Raw genomic sequence first — 18,244 nt, forward strand, 5'->3', positions numbered from 1 at the left:
TTCCATAAGCTTGAGATTAAACCCTACGTTTTTTTTGGATTTACAAATTGTTTTCCAATAAAGTATATGAATAAGGGATGAATCCTCATTAGACCAAAAGAAACTTTTACAAGCTGAGTCAATTGATTCATTGGAAACTAATTCACAAAGCTTGAAAGGAGTCCAAAAAAGAAACCCATGATGTTATTGCATCTGCATGGTTGAATTTTTACTTTTAATTATTTATTAATTTGTTTTTGCCAATATAACTACAAGATATGTGTTGAAACTGTGAAGGACATGTCAACACAGGGGCACAATATTTTCCAGATAACTAAGGTGGGAAAAAGAGATGAGCACTAACTCTAAATGCATTTCAGGGATTCCAGTTGGTTATTTTCCCAGACTCTAGGATTTAGTGTTCTCATCTTCTACTTACCCATCAGATTCAACATTCTTGGGCTCCACCTCCCATAGATTTGATCAATTTTAACACACAGAAGGGAGCTCACTTATAAACCCTGGTCTGGGTAGTACTGAGGAGCTCCTCTCTCTCTCTCTTTCTCAATCGGAAAGTGAGAAATTCATATTGTGAGGTCTTTTTTCTCTTGGCCATAAACTGCATCGGGAGAGGACAGAAACATGCTTACAATGCTCAATCCAAAGTATGCAACTTAGGTCCACCTAGATTTGGTGATATTGCTATTACCCTAAGATCATGTTGCTCTGAATTCTCTTCTGTGTGTGTCCCAGAAATTTCAGATGAACATGTTTGAAAAGTCAGAATAAAAAGGAAAAAGAAGCTTTCACAAGCAAGTGATTAAGTGAATTAATTAAAGAAGACAGTAAATTGATGTCAATAGAACAGGAACTTCAACATCAGGAAAATGCCACTCCAATGATTCTCAGCTTAAACCAAAGTTAACAAAGACAGATGACAGGAAAAAGAAATTTTTTTCTGAATGGACAAAAAAAATTTATTACCTAAAGAAAGAAGGGGGATTACAATAGCAAACTGGCGGCATCACACTACAGGCAGCACGCAGCTACAGCAGAACAAAAAGGGGAAACCAAGAGAAAGAAGCTACAAAGCACTAGGCAAGAAAGGACCAAAGAACAAGGTCCAAAACCCTCTAATTTTTTTTTCATTCTTCCCCTTTTCGGTAGACTTGAAATGAAAAGTAAGCACCAAACTTTCATATATAATAATGAAAGATTGAAACACTATCAAGGATACAATTCATAACATTTGAGGAACCTATGGACACTAAATATGGAAATATAAAAGGCTTTTGTTTATATTTTTTCTATCTACATAACAATACCAGACAAATATGAAACATCATAGCCTTATCCCAACTTAAAAAGAAACTGAAAGTGAAAACTAAAAGAAAATCGAGAAAAAGGAATGAGGCATCCTAAGCATATCCTAAACTCAACTTCCATAGTGAGAGATCCACCGAAACTGTTGACATAAAATCTTAACAAACTAGTAATCTACACCCACTGCATAAGTAACTTGAAAAATGGAAGAGCTAGAGAAGAGATCAATCACCAAGAACTGGATTAACCTGCAAACTACCGACCATCAGCAGAAGTAAATGACTCTGCAAAGCCAGCAGGCCTTGAGGGAATACTTCCCTTGCTATCATCAAGGCTCTTAGAGCTGTAATCTTCACCTTCTGCTTCTTTCCAGCCTTTGACCATCTGAGTAAGAGGCTGATTGTAATCAATGCCTGAATATTCCTCATATTCATCAGCAAATGGTTTCCACTTTTCCACTAGTGGAACCAGCACATTTACTGCATGTCCCATATCAGGCCGTTGGTTGGGATCCCTTGCAGTGCAATGCCCTGCTAGTTCAGCAATGATGTAAACAGTTTCAAGAGTTTCTTCATTCACATTGAGAGCTGAATCAATGGCAGCCATTAATTTATCCTTTTTTGATTTGATGTTCCAAAACCATGCAGCCAAGTATCTGGTCTCATCTGGACGGTTCTCATCAAGTGCAGGCATCCCAGTCAACAGCTCCATCAACACCACTCCAAAGCTGAAGACATCAACCTTGGTCGTGATCCTTCCAGTTACTGAATCAACCAGTGCAGGAAGTTAGGATTACTCGGAATTAGAAACACAGAAAATGAATTATGTTGTAATGCTACAATATGTCTGACTCGTATTACATGAAGATGTATTAGCAGAAAAATCAGAACCTTCAAATAAAATTTTCTGACATCATGGAAGACTCCACAAGTGAAAATATCTCAGATAGTTTAGATAAAGGCTAAAATTTTCTTCATGTAGGCAAGGCCAAATGTTTCTCGCAAGGCTCAATAAGTTGAGTGTGAAGTCAAAGAGTTTACCTAGAGAAAATTAAGTGCATAATACATTTGCAAAGTTTATCCTTGGGGCTTTGCTGTACTATTGTAAGACAACATTCTACACCACTCACTATCCTAGTTCCCAAAATGTGTAACAAGAGGACAAATCTGCCTATTATTGATTTGATAATATCGGATGCAAAGCAATAGGAAAATAAAAGCCTTACCAGCATACTCAGGTGCCAGGTAACCAAATGTCCCAGCAAGTCTTGTTGCCACGGATTTATCTCCATCAGCCAGTTTTACCAAACCAAAATCAGAAACCTTTGCTCGGTAATCATCACCAAGGAGAATATTTGAAGATTTTAAATCTCGGTGTATAAAGCTCTGGTGTGCCAGACCATGAAGATACTCCATCCCTCTAGCAACATCCAATGCAATATTAAGTCTCCTCTTCCACGAAAGAGGCTCCAACTTGTGACTCTTCCAGTGAAAAAGATGCTGACTCAATGCCCCTTGAGGCATAAACTCATAAACCAAAAGCCTCTCATTACCTTCAACAGAATACCCCAACAGAGACACCAAATGCCTATGTCGAACTTTTGAAAGAACAGCTATTTCAGCCTCAAATTCAGTCAGGGCTTTATTGCTTATCACGGTGGCCTCCATCCTCTTAACAGCTATCTGTGTGCCATCATCCAATTGCCCCTTGTAAACTGTCCCAAAACCACCAGACCCCAGCTCATTTTCTGAAGCAAAATTCTTGGTAACATTACGAAGAACCTGAACTGATATGATCAGGTTCCCAGCCTCAATCACATGAGACTCTCCCATTCCACTGCTGTGTCCCTGAGAAGTAGACTCTGTTAGAGTCGACAAGCCTCCGTTTGTGTTATTGGATACTGCAACTTTCACTGTATTTTCTGGATCAGATGGGTCCCTGGGGTGAACCACAAAGGAACTTGGAGCCTGGAAGGTGCTTTTTTTCTTTCTCCAGTAGTACACAAATAGTGGAATTATCAGAAGAGTCAACAATGCAAAACAAGTAATAGGGGCCACAATGACAACTAATTTAGAGGTTTTGGAACTTCTTGCTTTAGTAGGTTCTTGGATTGCACCGTCTGTATTAGAAGATGGAGAAGGCTGACTCCCTGATGATGAGTTAGACAGTGGTGGAGAGGCTGTAGTATTATCAGAATTCAGTAGAGAATTACCATCCAGTACAACCTTCACACTAGTACTAAATTTTGGAACTGGAGGTTCAATGTTGTTCCCACTTACATCCAACGTCTTCAGACTTTTCAATTGAGTCCAATTCGAGGGGATAGCACCGGTCAGATTGTTTCCCCCCAGATTAATAACAGTTAAAGAATCCAGCTTTGCAACTGCAGGACTTAAAGTTCCACTAAGGTTAAATCTGGGTAAAGTCATAACAGAAACCTGGGAACTGGAATCACAACTCACTCCTAACCAGGATCCCTGACAAGGATCATTAAGAGTCCAAGAAGAAGCCAACCTAACAGGGAAACTCAAATCACTAAGAAAATCTAGAAGCGCTGAAACTTGTGGGGAACAAGGACGGTCAGGAACAGTTTGACAAAATGAGTTTGGAAGGTAAGTTGCATTACCGGAATTGAACTTTGGAATTGGACCCATCAGCATGTTGTTGCTCAAATCTAATGACTGCAGGGGCAAATTCAACATGCTCTCAGGAATTAGACCCACAAGCTGGTTATTGTTGAGTCTGAGTTCCGCCAAAGACGACAAGTCTCCAATCTTAGAAGGAATTGTCCCTGTGAAACTGTTTCCGTGCAGCCATAGGGATTTAAGGGAAAGCATGGACGCAATTACATCTATTGGACCAGACAACTTGCTTCCTTTCTGATTGTTCAGCCAAAGAGCATTCAACAACGACTGGCTAAAAGTAGCAGGAATCTTACCAGAGAGAGAGTTGTAGGACAGCTTCAAGTTTGTAAGAGAAGACATATTTCCAAGGAAATCAGGAATAGAGCCAACCAAATTGCAATTCATTAGAGACAGATTGGTTAGCTGAACTGAATCCCTAAGATCACTAGGGATGAACCACCCAGTAGTGGCATTCAAGGGATTATCATCCAAAGCCATGACCTGTAGATTGGTAAGGCCATTGAAGAAATCACTGGGGATGGTGTCGAAAGAATTGTAATCCAAATAAGCATACTGCAACTCCGAAAGGCCACTGAAAGATGGCAAAGCCCCACTGAACAGGTTCTTCTGAAGCCCCAAATTGGACAGCATTTTGAGCTGGTTGAAATTTGAAGGTAGAGTTCCTTTCAAACCCAAATTTGCAACCTGAATCTGTGTGACTCTGTTACCAGAGCAAAAGACATGAGGCCAGGAAGAACCACATGGATCATTTCCACTGGTAGGCCATTTAAGAAGCTCTGGATTGACCAACCCTTGTTTAAAATCATTCAAGATTTGTAAATCGCCAGGATCAGTAGCACTAAAAACCACAGAAACAGAGTAAAGTGTTACCATCCAAAACAGCTTCATCTGATTTAATCCCATGAGTCTGATGCAGTACTCCCGGAACCCTCACACGAATTACTACATAGAAACACTGATTAGAAGCTTCTGGCCTTCAAGATTGGACAAACCCACAGACGAAAATCTTCAAATTCACTTCACAGATGGAAAATCAATGTTGTAGATTCATAAAAAAAATATATAAAAAGAAGGGAAGAAAACAACTTTTTCTGCAAATTTGAGCCCTTTGGAGCAAGAGCTAGCATGCACTAAAAAAGACGTGTTCACCACGATAGAAATTGAATATAAACAGAGGAGTGACACTCTCTTTAGTCTTAAGTCGCCTTTAACCTGTATGCGACTCCATTATCGGAAACTAATCCTTATTAAAATGAACAAGTCGACATCTGTGACTTTCTGGTTCTATTTTCAAAAATAATAGAAAGTCTAGGAAGAAATCTTCTCGAGAAATTTGTCAGTGGCGTTCTGGAGCGAAAGTAGTGAAAGATAATAGAATGATCCCATGCTTTTACTGTATTCAGAAAATCAAATTGTCTTCTTTGATCAAATCGAAAATTAACAGATCAAATCAATGTTGATTTGCGTTAATCACGCTTCTTGCGTTCAAGAAACGCTGTTGTTAGGGGTCCTACGTGGCAATCCTAGTAGAACTAACCTGGTCTTAGCCTACATGTCCATCAATCCGGCATTTAATCGGACGGTTGCTATCTAACTTTTACGTGTTTTGGTGGTCCCCACATGGTCAAAGGACCCAATCACGAGGCGAGTAAAAGAGCACGAACACCGACAGACGGTTACCATGTCGGCTTTTGGATGCCATGTCTGTGATGTGATGATTGACAACCGTCTAAGATTAAAAATAGATTTTAATTTCTTTTTTCAATATAATCTCTCTATTAATATTTATTGTAGATGTATGATATGTGTCTCGTAGTGGCGAAGCCAATTGGGACTGGAGGGGCATGGCCTCTAGATTTTTTGAAAATTTAAACATTCTTATTATTTTTTCTTATTTTTCTCATTTTACATGTGAAATACCACTATTTGGTCCCCTCCAAAAATTAAAAATAAAAATTTAAGATAAAAATGATGACTACAAATGTCATTCTTAATTATTATATAATGATTATCATTAAATCCCCTAATTTTAAGGAATAAAAAAATAAATTATAATTAAAAACTAACTCACGATCCATGAATTTCTCCCTATATATATTCTCATATTTTTATTCCTATTTATTCTCTCATAAATGTCCTCTTTTATTCCTGTTTTTTCTCTTTTTTTTTCTTTTTTCATACATCTCACAAAAAGAGTAGGTAACTGACATTAGAATTTTCCTAAATTTTCTCCACATTTATCAGGTATTCACTCTCTCTTTCTCAAATTATTCATCTCTCTCTTTCACACTCACCATTTTTCTAGTATTCTTTTCATAAGAGCATAATTATTTTTTTTTTAATCTCGTTGTTCTTTCTTTTGTTGTTTATAATCATTTAATTTTATTTTTGAATCCCTTAACTTTCTCATAAAGTTTTGAATCCTACTAATAGCAATTTAAAATTTAAGTTTTATGAGGTGGATGTTTAAATTTCTGCTATTAATATTATTATATCTAATCATAATCATTATTATTAATTAATTTATGATAATTAAGTGTTTATTCCATATTTAATTAATAGACTTCAAATTTATCTTTTTTTCTTATAATTTCTCCCACAATTTTAGCTCCTACTTTATTTTAATATTTTTTATATTTTACTTATAATTGTGTTATCTATATTTAAGTCCTATTAATTTACTAATTTTTTACTATGGACCCCATCTCAAGATATATAGAAGATTATGAGATGGGATCCACACTGGTCCCACATTGGCCTACATATATTCGGCCCCCCAATGTTCAATTCTGGCTCTACCCCTGTGTCTGAATATCATATCAAATTCTTGAAATCCATTTATAAGTCACATCAAAGAGTCATGATTAAATTAAAAAAAAAATTGTGCTTGTAAATGAATTTCAACTTTTTGATTTGATGTTGAGACACGTCACACATCTACAAAATATTAGTCCACGAGAATATAGGCCTTTGCCCAAAACAATTTTTTTTTTGGTAAACCAGTACTTCATTCAGAGAACTAAAAAGAGTACAAATATAACTGCATGAGTACACAAGGTTCGAACCTAACCAAGGAGCGGACAATGACCAAACTGTCGTACATGCAATCAACAGGGTCAGCCAGGGTAAGGGTTGGGTCAAGCCCAAAATGGATCACGTCTACAAAACCCTTAGAACAAAACACCAAAAAAGCACCAACACCCACATAGGGGGACATACAACACGCCTCAAGGGCGGACACAGAACTCCTACAGTTGTAGCGATGGTAGCAGCGAAAGTACGGAGAAGGTTCGAACCTGCCATCTGGCTCTGCCGAATAGGCGTATCTGTCAAGCTCGACGCAGAAGAACTTGTACCCAGAGATGGAGTTGTTCATAGATGGAGTTGTTCTGCGGTGTGCACCAAAGAACCACTGCAACCAAAGGAGCTGTTATGTGAGGAAAAAAAAAAAAAAAAAAAAAGTACTGCAACCAGAACAACAAAACAAACAAGCAGAGCTAAGGGGGAACCCTAGATCTAGTTATTGAAGATGAGATGGGGGAGAGGGAAACGGAGACGAAGAGCCAAGCGGGAGGTGGAAGTAGGCAGAGGATTAGAGGAGAAGAAAAGAAGAAACGAGAAGCCGCAGAGGCGGGAGGCAAGGACGGGAGGATGAGATGGGCGAAACGGGAGAGAGGCGAGGCTGAGATGGGAGAAGAAACAGTAGAAGAGGGAAGCAGGAGAGATGTGAGGCGGAGATGGGAGAGGCAAGGACGGGAGATGGAAGGTAGAGCCGGGAAAAGGAGCCAAGAAAGGAGCGGGGAGATGGAGAAATAGACAGAGAGGCAGATCCAGGAAAGAAGCCGGGAGGGAGAGAAGAGGTAGATCCGAGAGGCGGAGAGACTACCAGGCAAGCCTCTCCGCCTCAATTAGGCTCTTCATCACATAATAAATGTGGAGTTCACGTTAGGTTCACTGGAGTCTCACATTTGACTCATTTTATCACCATTCAGTGAAGGAAATTGTTTGGGTGCTGTGCAATTAATACGTAGTACTTGCAACAAACGGTCGAGATCAAGATCATGATTGAGATTTCGATCTCAATCACCTATTTCTAAAAAGCGTGTTTTCACACTTTTGAGAAACGGACCGTTGAGATATCGATCTTGACTGTTTGTAACACAATATTACACATTAATTGCGCAGCACTGAAGTCGAGCCCCTCAGTGAGTCTCACTCCTATTTTAGTGAAAATGTATGAAGATTTTGACCCAAAAAAAAATGGTATGAGAAGAGTATAGATCTCTATTATCAGGTGCTAAGCCATAATTTAACATTGAGAGAGGCCATGTACCAATATTTCACACATAACATAATGAATTTCTACCCATTATCTTCACATGAAAAGAAGGTTATAGAAGGATAATTTAAAATTTTTGAGAAAGGAGTGGAGAAATTCAAAAACTTAAAAGGAGGGAGAAGGGAAAATGTTAATATTTTCACACATAGACAGAGTTGAACCGTAATGTAACTTTGCTATAGAGTATCTATATTCAATTACTGTTAGTTGTACCTAGAATTTATCATTATTTGAGTTCATTTATTGATCTTGTATTGTCTACAGTTGTTAGGTACCATTTTAACAAAATATCCATCTAATAGTTGGCAGCTGATGTTGATGTTAAGAATCAGGGTCGACTAACAACCATTGAATCAGTATATCAATGATAACTGTATAATGGTGTTAAAAAAGTGTAATTATAATTTTTCTTCTTTGGTATGAAAAGTATAAATTATTTGGCTGCTGGGAAATAATAATTTTCATCAAATTATGGAACCCCTATTTGATGTCTGGTGCTGATGTATAATTGAATGAAGTTGGAAGCAGCTGGAAGTGATTCATAAACCAATTCTTTGTTTTAATACCTATGAATGTTACACCCACCATGGCTTTTAAGAAAACTTAGCTCAACATCAACTAAAAATCAGAAGGAAATTATCTCCTTTACTGAAATGACAAGAGTTCCATCAGAGTTTTTTATTTTATTTTTATTTTTTTATATTTTTTTAAAATAATAGTAAGAATTTAATTGGACAGAGAAGTTTGTGTGTACTGTCTTCCTCATGTGGAGCTTGAGAAATAGAAATACACATGAAGAAAACTATTCCAAACTGAAGGACACATGTCAAAAGTTGGGATAATATTTAGAAAATATAATTTTATTTTAATTTAATTTAATCTAAACCTTTGGATGTGATTGATGAACATATGTCCTTCATTCAGAGGGAAATGGATGGTCAATTTCTAACGGTCTATGATGTCATTATGAATAATTATGAGACCTGCAGTAAACCCCTAAATATTACTTTCAAGGACAAAGTTGTTTCCAAATAAAAATGCCCGTAGCAAAGGTGGTTTAAATCAACACGAATGCTTCATTAAAAATGCGAGGAGGATACACCTAACTCACAGGAATTGTTAGAGATCAAGGGGAAAACTTTATGAGAGGTTCTGCAAAAAGCATTCATTTCTGTTAAGTTCTTGAAGTTGGACTATTGGCGATATAGGAGGAGGTGAGGTGGGTGCTACATATGGGTGCGTGGCCTATGCAGATTGAAATTAAATATAGGGAAGCCTGATTACTATTGGAACCAACCATTCAAAGTTGAGAAAGACATGAGAAGCTAATCAAGGAGATTTTAGGGATGTTTGTCTCACGAGGACACGTGTGTTTTTGCTGCCACGTTGAGAGGGCGAGTACCAAGTCAGCTGACTAGGCCTCCAAGTTGCAACTTAACGAAACGAAGGGCTTTTGAGTGATCTCATAAATTCAACCAAAGTTGAGGGAGATTCTGAAAGAAGATCTCCATAGAGGAGTTATGTGATTTTTGTGCTTTTCCTTTTTGGGTCTTGTTGACCTCACTTATGTACCCAAAAGAAGAAAATAAAATATATATAAAATCAAAATCAAAATCAACTAAGATTCCACCTTATCAATGAGCAAATAAATAATAATTTCTTTTTCATTTATGATCCAATAAAGAAATAAACAAACTCTAAAAAATAAAAAAATAAAAAAATTCTTAAGTGGAAAGTTTGGTGTATATTCATGCATGATACATCACTTATACTAAACATCAAGTAAAAAAATATACTTCACCGCTTTTTCTTAATTTGATGAATCAACTTTGTGACAACGCAAAAGTAAAAGGTCGTATATACAAATGCATATAATTTACCAATCTGTCTCGTATGGTAAATGAGTCATTTTAAAGAGAAAAGACAACTCGTGCATGAAATGCTATATTGTCCCCCCCCATTTTTTTATTTTATTTTATGGTCGATTTATCAAAATATTAGGTCTTTTATATGGAACCATCATGAACACAATCTTTTTATTTATCACCTATAATTAAATAATAAATAAATAATTTCACACAAGAAAATATTTATAATTAAATAATGGGTGATGATAGCTATGCTTCCTTTTCAAATTTGGATCCTCCGCCCGGGCCCCGGGAGCAGAGGATCTCGAATCTTTATTTTTCTCATTTTGTGGGCCCTGAAGTAATTTTTTTGCCTTGACTGTGTTGTCTAAGATGTCTTTCTCTTTCAACCAAAAAAAGAAAAAAGATGTCTTTTTCTCACAAAGGTTGCTTAATTAGGAGAAATCCAAGAGGGGCTTGATAAGTATGTGGGCCTGTGACAAGATGATGGAAATCAGATAAGTTTCACTTCAGCTATTTGTGCTGAGTTGTAAAGAACCACTGCATCAATTTTTGGGCTATGGATCCGTTTGGCCCACGGGCTTATGAGCCCATAGTTGAAAAAAAATTGATTTCGTTCTCATACTCTTTCACCACACATAATCTCTGCACGAATTTTCCCATTTAAAGATAGTGGTTTAATTTTAACCCTTGGATCGGTATTGTCTACGTGGCGGCTTCTCAAAGTTTACTGCGCACCCTCTTTTTGTTATTCTCCAGATATTCTCCTGGAGAAGAGTCGAACCCGGATTCTGGACGAGAGGATCTGAGAATCCGAGACTGGTGACCCTTGACCCGTAATATTGAGAGTAAGTGATGAGTAACCCATATTTCGCCATTTTATTTTCCATAGGTTTCTCTGTTCTTGTTCTTCCAGCCCTCGCCGCCTCGTTGCAGTTACTCTTCGTACTATGCTCTGCTAACCTAAATTCTGAAGATTAAGGAACTACTATTTCAGTGAATGGAGTACGTAAGTCCCGAAGGGCTTCGCTTAGATGGGCGGCGCCCCATGGAAGTAAGTATCGATGTTCTTCATCTATTTCTATGTGTGTGTGTGAGACTGGTCGACAGTGATTTGTGTCTTGTTAGGAATCTATTTTGTCTTCTCAACTCTGCTTCCTCTGCTCTGTTACTTCTCCTATTCAAATACTCAAAACTTTTTATTGAATTTCAGATGAGGCAGATTCGTGCAGAGATTGGCGCTGTCTCCAGTGCTGATGGGTATGCTTATACTATTTCTTACTGGTTATTTAGACACTCGTACATTTACAAACAAACTTAATATCAGACTCATGTGTGCACTTCAATTGCAGCTCTGCTGTTTTCGAGATGGGAAACACTAAGGTCATTGCAGCAGTCTATGGCCCTAGAGAGGTAGATACCTGGAGAATTTGATATCGGCTTCATATAGCATAACTGAAAGGTTTATTAGTATTCTTAACTCTTTGCAAAAGTATGGAGACATATTCAGCTGTGTCAAGTTTGTGTTTGGTTGAGGGAAAGTCTCTGTTAGCTATTGTGGTGACATGAAGTGATTTCACTTATTTCAAAGAGCTGCATAATTGGTCGACTTAATTAGTTTTTCGCCTTTATTTACTGTTTAGGGTATGATAAAGTTTTGCAACTTGGCAGATATGTTTTATGCACCTGTACTCTTACTTTTTTTCTTCTCTGGCGTGTATTAAATTTTTAGTGACCTCAAGAAAATTTTCCCTTCTGTAGATTTTCTAGGTTGGCATGTGCACATGTAAAGGATATACTGTTAAATCCACGTATCTTTTGTTAAAAACGTACAATGCATTGACTTGAAATTTATCTCCAAGAAAATAATGTTGCTTGTAACGGAACTAGTATGAAACTAGAACTCATGAAACATTTATTGTTTTCTGCAGGTCCAGAATAGAAGCCAACAAATTAATGACCAGGCTCTTGTGAGACACCTTCATTTATCTCTGTTTTTTGTCTTCAGGTTCTCAAGCTGTAACATTCTCGTTGACAATGTATTACTGTATGCAGGTGCGCTGTGAGTATAGCATGGCAAATTTTAGCACAGGAGATCGCATGAGGAGACCAAAGGGTGATAGGTGATCCACTTCTCACTACTTCTGCAATTTTATGTGACTGGGGGTCTTAGATAGGTTCCTTGCTTCCTATATGAAGTATCTTGACTTGCATGCTGTTTAAACATTAGTATGAAGAACTGGACTTTCGTACTTTTTAAACATGCTCCAACTTACTGAATTCATAAAAGTAAAATTTGATAGTGTGCTTTTCATGTATTTGCTGGTTTTGTTTTTGTCAGTGGGATGTTCTTTATAGAGCTCAATAAGTTGAGATCCATTTAGTTCAACTCCCTCATCAATTATTCTGTCTACTGGTATGGAGAAGTACACATTAGCTTGTAGGTCACACTGATACAAGAGATGTCCCGCATTCAATATGGTTTCTGCTTATTGACTAAAAAATATATGCCAATTATCAATATGGATTCACATAACCGTTGACAATATGGGTTGAGATTTCAGATTCTGATTCTAGCAGAATGTATTAGACTTGCCCAACACCCCAAGAGAGGATTCTTGGATTTCGGGTAGTATCCTCATTTTCTGATTATTAAAAACTCAAAATTTAATTTTATACTGGATAGATAATGTATGTAATTTGGGTGGGCCTTGGTAAATTTTGCTCCATTGTGACTAAGCGGTCATGAGTTCAAGTTTGGATGGGTAAGGCTGTACATACATTTTGATCCTCCCCACCTCCTAGTGGCGGGAGCTTGTGCACCCGTTATGCCCTTCTTATTAGACAATTTATATATGTTATGATTTTTTTTGGCTAATGTATAGATATACTATGTATTTGAGACTAAGCTTTATGTGTTACCTCTAGATATGGAAAAGGCTGGGCCTGCTGCCAGATTACCAATCATGTGTTTTCATCTTTCCTTCCCCTTTGGAAAAGACACCCTTACCCTCTTGTCCTCTGATTGGTGTATGCTGCTAGCTTTCTGAAAGCTGGCAGTGTGCCCAGCTCTCTCCTCTGTGGTATTATATTTTGGTATTTGTTATTTCTGTATTGTGAATGTAGATTTAGCATATAACATTTTGTATGGAGTCCAACTAGAAGACATTGGAGGGGGAAGAAGTTAGGTGGGCACAAGTTCTTGATGAGGATAGCAGTTTCATCTAATTTTATGAATGAAAAAAAGATATTTAATTGCTCAAGAGCAGCTTTCATTTAATGTAGAACATCTTTTTCTCTGATATTCTTTACACCAAAATGGTGTTTAGAAATTATGGAGTACGTTAAGTTGTTTCTTTCACTCTTATATCTGCCACTCACTATGAGTAGTAGATTTTGGAACAAGAATAGTGCCTACATTACCAAAATCTTTCAATTCATGAATGTTCTGTTACACGTGCAGACGATCAGTGGAAATATCTCTTGTTATTCGCCAAACCATGGAAGCAAGCATATTGACTCACTTAATGCCTCGTTCTCAGGTTCTTTTACCAACTTATGGTTTTTCTCCATTTGCACTTTATGTTTATGATTTAATTCTTAAAGCATTTTTATTGGATTTTGCTTTTTGCAGATTGATATATTTGTCCAAGTTCTTCAAGCTGATGGGGGTATGCAGAACAATTTTTTTTTTTTTTTTTTGGGGGGGGGGGGGTTGTTTAGGGGGGGGGGGGAGAGGAACAAGGTTTTGATGTTGACCATTTTGCTGGCCTGCTTTACCTTCCCTGAATCCCTTTTTGGCTAGGAGTATGCAGAGACATTTTATTTTCTGTCTGTTATGCTTTAAACATATTGCTTTGTCAGTGGGACTTCATAGTATGTATTCAAATGTCACAGTGACCATTTTGCTTGCAGGAACAAGATCAGCATGCATCAATGCTGCAACTTTGGCCCTTGCAGATGCCGGGATTCCAATGCGAGATATTGTCACTTCCTGTTCTGCTGGGTATCTCAATAGCACTCCTTTGCTTGGTAAATCTATGAATTTTTATTTATTTATTAAATGCAATTGTTTTTAGACTCTTTTAAATGTCTTATTTGAGGTACCAAATGAGCAGATCTAAACTATGTGGAAGATAGTGCTGGAGGACCAGATGTCACTGTAGGAATTCTAACAAAGTTGGATAAAGTGACTCTTCTACAGGTCTTTTTCTGAGAGACTATTCTTTGGTTGATTCCCCCCCCCCCCTTGTTTCTGCCTTTTGTGATTTTCTAGTATTTGCTAAGCTCTTAATTAAAAAAGAAAACATATTCAATTCTGCAACTGCAGATTGCGGTTACCAATTACTGGAAAGCACATGGTGCTTGTTTCTTTCTTCTTTCGCTCTGTCAGAAAAGCGCTAGTTTGAAATTTTAGGTGTTTCCTCATAAATGTGGAACTAAAAGACTGTAACTGAGAGAGAGAGAAAAAGCTGTCTGCCCCTGCTATATTCTCCGCACAGATGGAGACATTTCTGATAACTGCTCTACTGTGGCCAAATTTTTGCTGATGTGCCTATGCAATTTCCTGCGACTGGCTAGCACTAGTTAAAAATAAAGGACCATAAAGAAAAAAAGAATGCTTCTGTTGCTGTTGAAACTGTTAGGCTAGATGCAGGGAAGTTTCTGTTATGGTTGCAAGAAGAGTTAGCATGACAGGGTAAGCATTGATTTTTTTAATTAGTAATGGATGAATTTATTGGGAATCTATTGGTGGAAGTTTGTTAATGCTGTTGTAGGTGCTTTAGTTTTCGTTGATGAGACAGATGAGGAAAAGGCCAAGTTAGGATTTAGAACTCAGGCAAGGCATTTTAGCAATCAATATGTTGTAGGATAAGTGGAGCTAAAATCAAGTATATTGGTTAGGGGCCTGGAAAAACTTTAAGAACCAGATAGGTTCAATGGAATGTGGAGGTTAGCAATGAGGGATTGTCCTCAAGCACCCCTCTTTGTTATTTTAGTTCAGTCATCTATTAAAAGACACAGGCTGAGGATGTTTTCTACAGAGCAAGACACTGTACTCTGTGGGCATCAGACACTAAATTCCCTCAATGTGATGTCTGGTAGTGCCATTAGTGGTTTCCCAGTGCAGAAAAATTGACTAGGTATGAAGTGTAGCCTCACATTGATACTTTCACCACCAGTTTACATTTATTTAAGTAACAACAATCAAATGCTTCAGCTCATGAACATCCCTACTGTCTAATGTTGTCCTTTTTCATGTACCTTTTTTTAGTTGATGAGAGGAAATAGTCAACTAAAGAATAAAAATTAACCTCCACCTGCCCCAACTTACACTTCACAATTCTGTACTCTGCTCGTTCTACACCTTTAACCCAAAGTGGTAGATCTTGCCTTTAGATTTCTATGGGACAATCTATGGATGGAGGACTACCATAGTGTGGTAGAGATTATTTTCTTCCACAGTGTTGCTATGTGATTGTTGATATTTATAGAAAAAAACTGTTATCGATTTACAATTCAAATCATGTATGTGATCTTACTTCTATTCAGTAATTACACTTGTTGTGATTCTTCATTTTTGCATGCTATCTCCCTCTCAATTTGGTAACAAAAAGTTGAGTCTTTTTTTCCTTCTTTTTTTATTTTATTTTATTTTTAGTTTTTGGTTCTCTCTTTCTTTTGAGGTGTTTTTGAGCTTTAAACTGTTGCCATAGCTGAGCTGGTTTCATCTTTACCAGATGATAATGATGGGTTGGTTGACCTATTGCAGATGGATGCGAAGCTACCAATGGACATCTTTGAAAATGTCATGCAACTTGCAACAGAAGGTTGCAAGGCTATAGCAAATTATATCCGAGAGGTAATGCAAGTTATTCTTGTTCAAGCGTCCAGTGGTTTTCCATGAGAGATAGGGGTCTCATGTTATTGCTTAGTCAAGGTTATGTATGATGGGGTGTGGGTTTTCAGACAGGTTTATTTATTATGTGGTTCATCATTGAACTTGTAGTCAACATGTATGGGTTTGCTAGGCCTAAAATAAGGTTCCATGGTTTATGTCCCTTAGATCACATTGTTTTTCATCGGGATAACGTTGGGTAAAATTCCAAGTTGGGATCTGGGATGATTTAAAATCAAGCTTTTCAAGATAGCTTAGTTATTGAGGTAAATAATGAACCACTGAGATTGATGTCCCAGATGGCCAAAGAGATCTTTCCATATCCTGGTCTAGGCTTGGCATTAATTGAGGAAGATGTTGCCTTTGGAACTATAGAAGGTTGAATAAACTTCAGAGGTGCTTTTAGAGATGTTTCTACTGATGCTTGCAATGTTAGACCGCAGTGCAATGGTATGTTTGCTTCATTCTATTTTGTCATTGTGGGTTTGAGCTAGGAAACAGCCTCTCTTTGAAGTCAGGTTTTGGCTGTGTATATTATAAGGCTCCTAGAATCCACAGTGGTGAAAGCCTAGTACGCTGGGTATGCTCTGTTACTATTGCAGGCCATCAAAATTGGGGTTAGATTATAGAATGCGACTGTAAGACCAATAATGCTTTATGGAGGGTAATTTTGCAATGGAGCATCTATTTAGAAAACACAACATTTGAGAGTATGATGTTGAAAAGAGTGCATGATTAGTCTTGAAAGGGTGGAATAATAAGGGAATGCGTCAGCAGGAACTCACAGATAGTGCCAAAAGGTGAAAATGGATGGAAGTTGACCACAGATGATTTGGTTGTGTTATGAAGATCAGTGGCTGTACTGCGTCAGAACATTTGGGGGGGGGGGGTTATCATGCAAGGGTGAAGCTCAATGTGGGGTTGTAGGAATGATAAAATACATGAACACAAATGCCTGGTAACAGTTAACAAGAGCAGTTGCGGATGGCTTTTGTTGAGTTGAGGAAGATGGTTGGGTTCATTCATACCTTATTTGTGCTTTTACTTTATGGACCAGTCTAGCTAGTACTTCCCTCCCTCTCTTGTTGTTAACTACTACATTATTCCTTCTCCTCAACAGGGAATCTGTATAAAATTATTGAGCTTCTTGTTTTGGTTGACAGGTACTGCTGGAGAATACAAAAGAATTGGAGTATCGGCGGGGCACATAATTTTTTAAGGTGTATAGCTTAAATTCCTTTGTTGCAACCACTTTTCTAAAAAATGGAATTAAGTTGAAATTGGAATCAGCCATACCAGGTTCCTGCCATTCTGGAGCAGCAGATCCATTCTGAATTTCTAGGGTTTGGACAGAATCTGGCCAAATTCAGCTAAGCTGGAACGGATTTGGCATTGAACAATATTCGGATATGTATTCCTATATTTAAAACTGAGCGCAAGTAACCCACTGAGTTTAAATTTTGTAGTGGCCAAGCATAGGAGACTTCACTCTGGTTCTTTTTGGTGTTAAACCTCAACTGCAGGGAGGTCATGTCTTTCTAAGTAGCTGTGAGCTTGATTGCAGAAAAGTTGGTTAAATCACGAAGCTACATTGTTATTTTTTCCCTCTTTAAAGTTAGTGTTGATTGAGGAGAAAATTTGTCATTATTATGCCAGAATGATACATAATAGAATGTGTATGATATTTTGAAAGCCACCGTGCAAGGATGAATGGTAGGTTGAGCATTCCATTGTTGTGTTCAGAAGCTTTTTATTTCTCTACTTGCATGGGCTGATCCTAATTCAGTCGATATGCCTTGCTTTTAGCATTTTTCATACGTTTTTCACGGTGTGGTCTGCAGGAAGCTTATTTTCATAATTTTCTTCTTAATTCATTCTGTATTTCGCAAAAAAAGAATTTTTTTGGTAAGCTAAAAAAAAAGAAAAAATATAAGAGAGAAAAATTGAATGCAGTCTTATGATTACCGGATGTTCACATGGTGTTTTCCTGATAGGAGGTGATCTCGACATGACACTAGGTAATAGACATGAAATTACAAAAATAAAGTAAACTTGTGAACATCTTCATTCCTATGTGGTGTGTATTCTGTATTCCTATGTGGCTGTTGGTGTGTTTTTTGGTGTTTTTTGTTCTAAGGTTCTTTGGGTGTGACCCATTTTGGGTTTGACTCAACCCTTACTCTTGATGACC

The 18,244-nt window shown here is 37.5% G+C and overlaps 2 protein-coding genes across 4 annotated transcripts; one reads left to right on the forward strand and one right to left on the reverse strand.

Moving 5' to 3' along the window:
* Positions 1–561: 561 nt before the first annotated feature.
* LOC149014176 (receptor protein kinase TMK1-like) lies at positions 562–5,287 on the reverse strand. Its single transcript, XM_089159728.1, has 2 exons — positions 2,528–5,287; positions 562–2,066 (listed from the first exon to the last, which is right to left on the reverse strand). Exons 1-2 carry the CDS (start codon positions 4,848–4,850, stop codon positions 1,558–1,560), a joined length of 2,832 nt encoding a protein of 943 aa, XP_089015854.1. The 5' UTR covers positions 4,851–5,287; the 3' UTR covers positions 562–1,557.
* Positions 5,288–10,984: 5,697 nt separating this feature from the next.
* On the forward strand, positions 10,985–18,045 carry RRP41 (3'-5'-exoribonuclease family protein). Of its 3 annotated transcripts, XM_089159560.1 has the most exons (12): positions 10,992–11,208; positions 11,368–11,414; positions 11,507–11,567; positions 12,086–12,124; positions 12,210–12,277; positions 13,618–13,696; positions 13,789–13,825; positions 14,070–14,186; positions 14,273–14,358; positions 15,928–16,017; positions 17,217–17,273; positions 17,520–18,045. In XM_089159560.1, exons 1-11 carry the CDS (start codon positions 11,155–11,157, stop codon positions 17,262–17,264), a joined length of 726 nt encoding a protein of 241 aa, XP_089015686.1. In that variant the 5' UTR covers positions 10,992–11,154; the 3' UTR covers positions 17,265–17,273; positions 17,520–18,045. The 3 variants fall into 3 exon arrangements, with proteins under 3 accessions (XP_089015684.1, XP_089015686.1, XP_089015685.1); XM_089159558.1 differs by lacking the exons at positions 17,217–17,273; positions 17,520–18,045 and adding an exon at positions 16,353–16,884 and having other exon boundaries at positions 10,985–11,208; XM_089159559.1 differs by having other exon boundaries at positions 10,993–11,208; positions 17,217–18,042.
* The last annotated feature ends 199 nt before the right edge of the window (positions 18,046–18,244 follow it).

The sequence above is a fragment of the Hakea prostrata genome, chromosome 6 (genome assembly GCF_041222555.1).
Source record: "Hakea prostrata isolate BN-2017 chromosome 6, UWA_Hpros_2, whole genome shotgun sequence".
Classification (NCBI taxonomy): domain Eukaryota; kingdom Viridiplantae; phylum Streptophyta; class Magnoliopsida; order Proteales; family Proteaceae; genus Hakea; species Hakea prostrata.

Coding starts and splice junctions, on each gene's coding strand:
- LOC149014176 (XM_089159728.1), bottom strand. CDS start 4,850: ATGGGATTAAATCAGATGAAGCTGTTTTGGATGGTAACACTTTACTCT. Junction 2,067..2,527: donor CCTGGCACCTGAGTATGCTG/GTAAGGCTTTTA, acceptor TGGTTGATTCAG/TAACTGGAAGGATCACGACC.
- RRP41 (XM_089159558.1), top strand. CDS start 11,155: ATGGAGTACGTAAGTCCCGAAGGGCTTCGCTTAGATGGGCGGCGCCCC. Junction 11,209..11,367: donor ATGGGCGGCGCCCCATGGAA/GTAAGTATCGAT, acceptor ATTGAATTTCAG/ATGAGGCAGATTCGTGCAGA. Junction 12,125..12,209: donor AAATTAATGACCAGGCTCTT/GTGAGACACCTT, acceptor TACTGTATGCAG/GTGCGCTGTGAGTATAGCAT.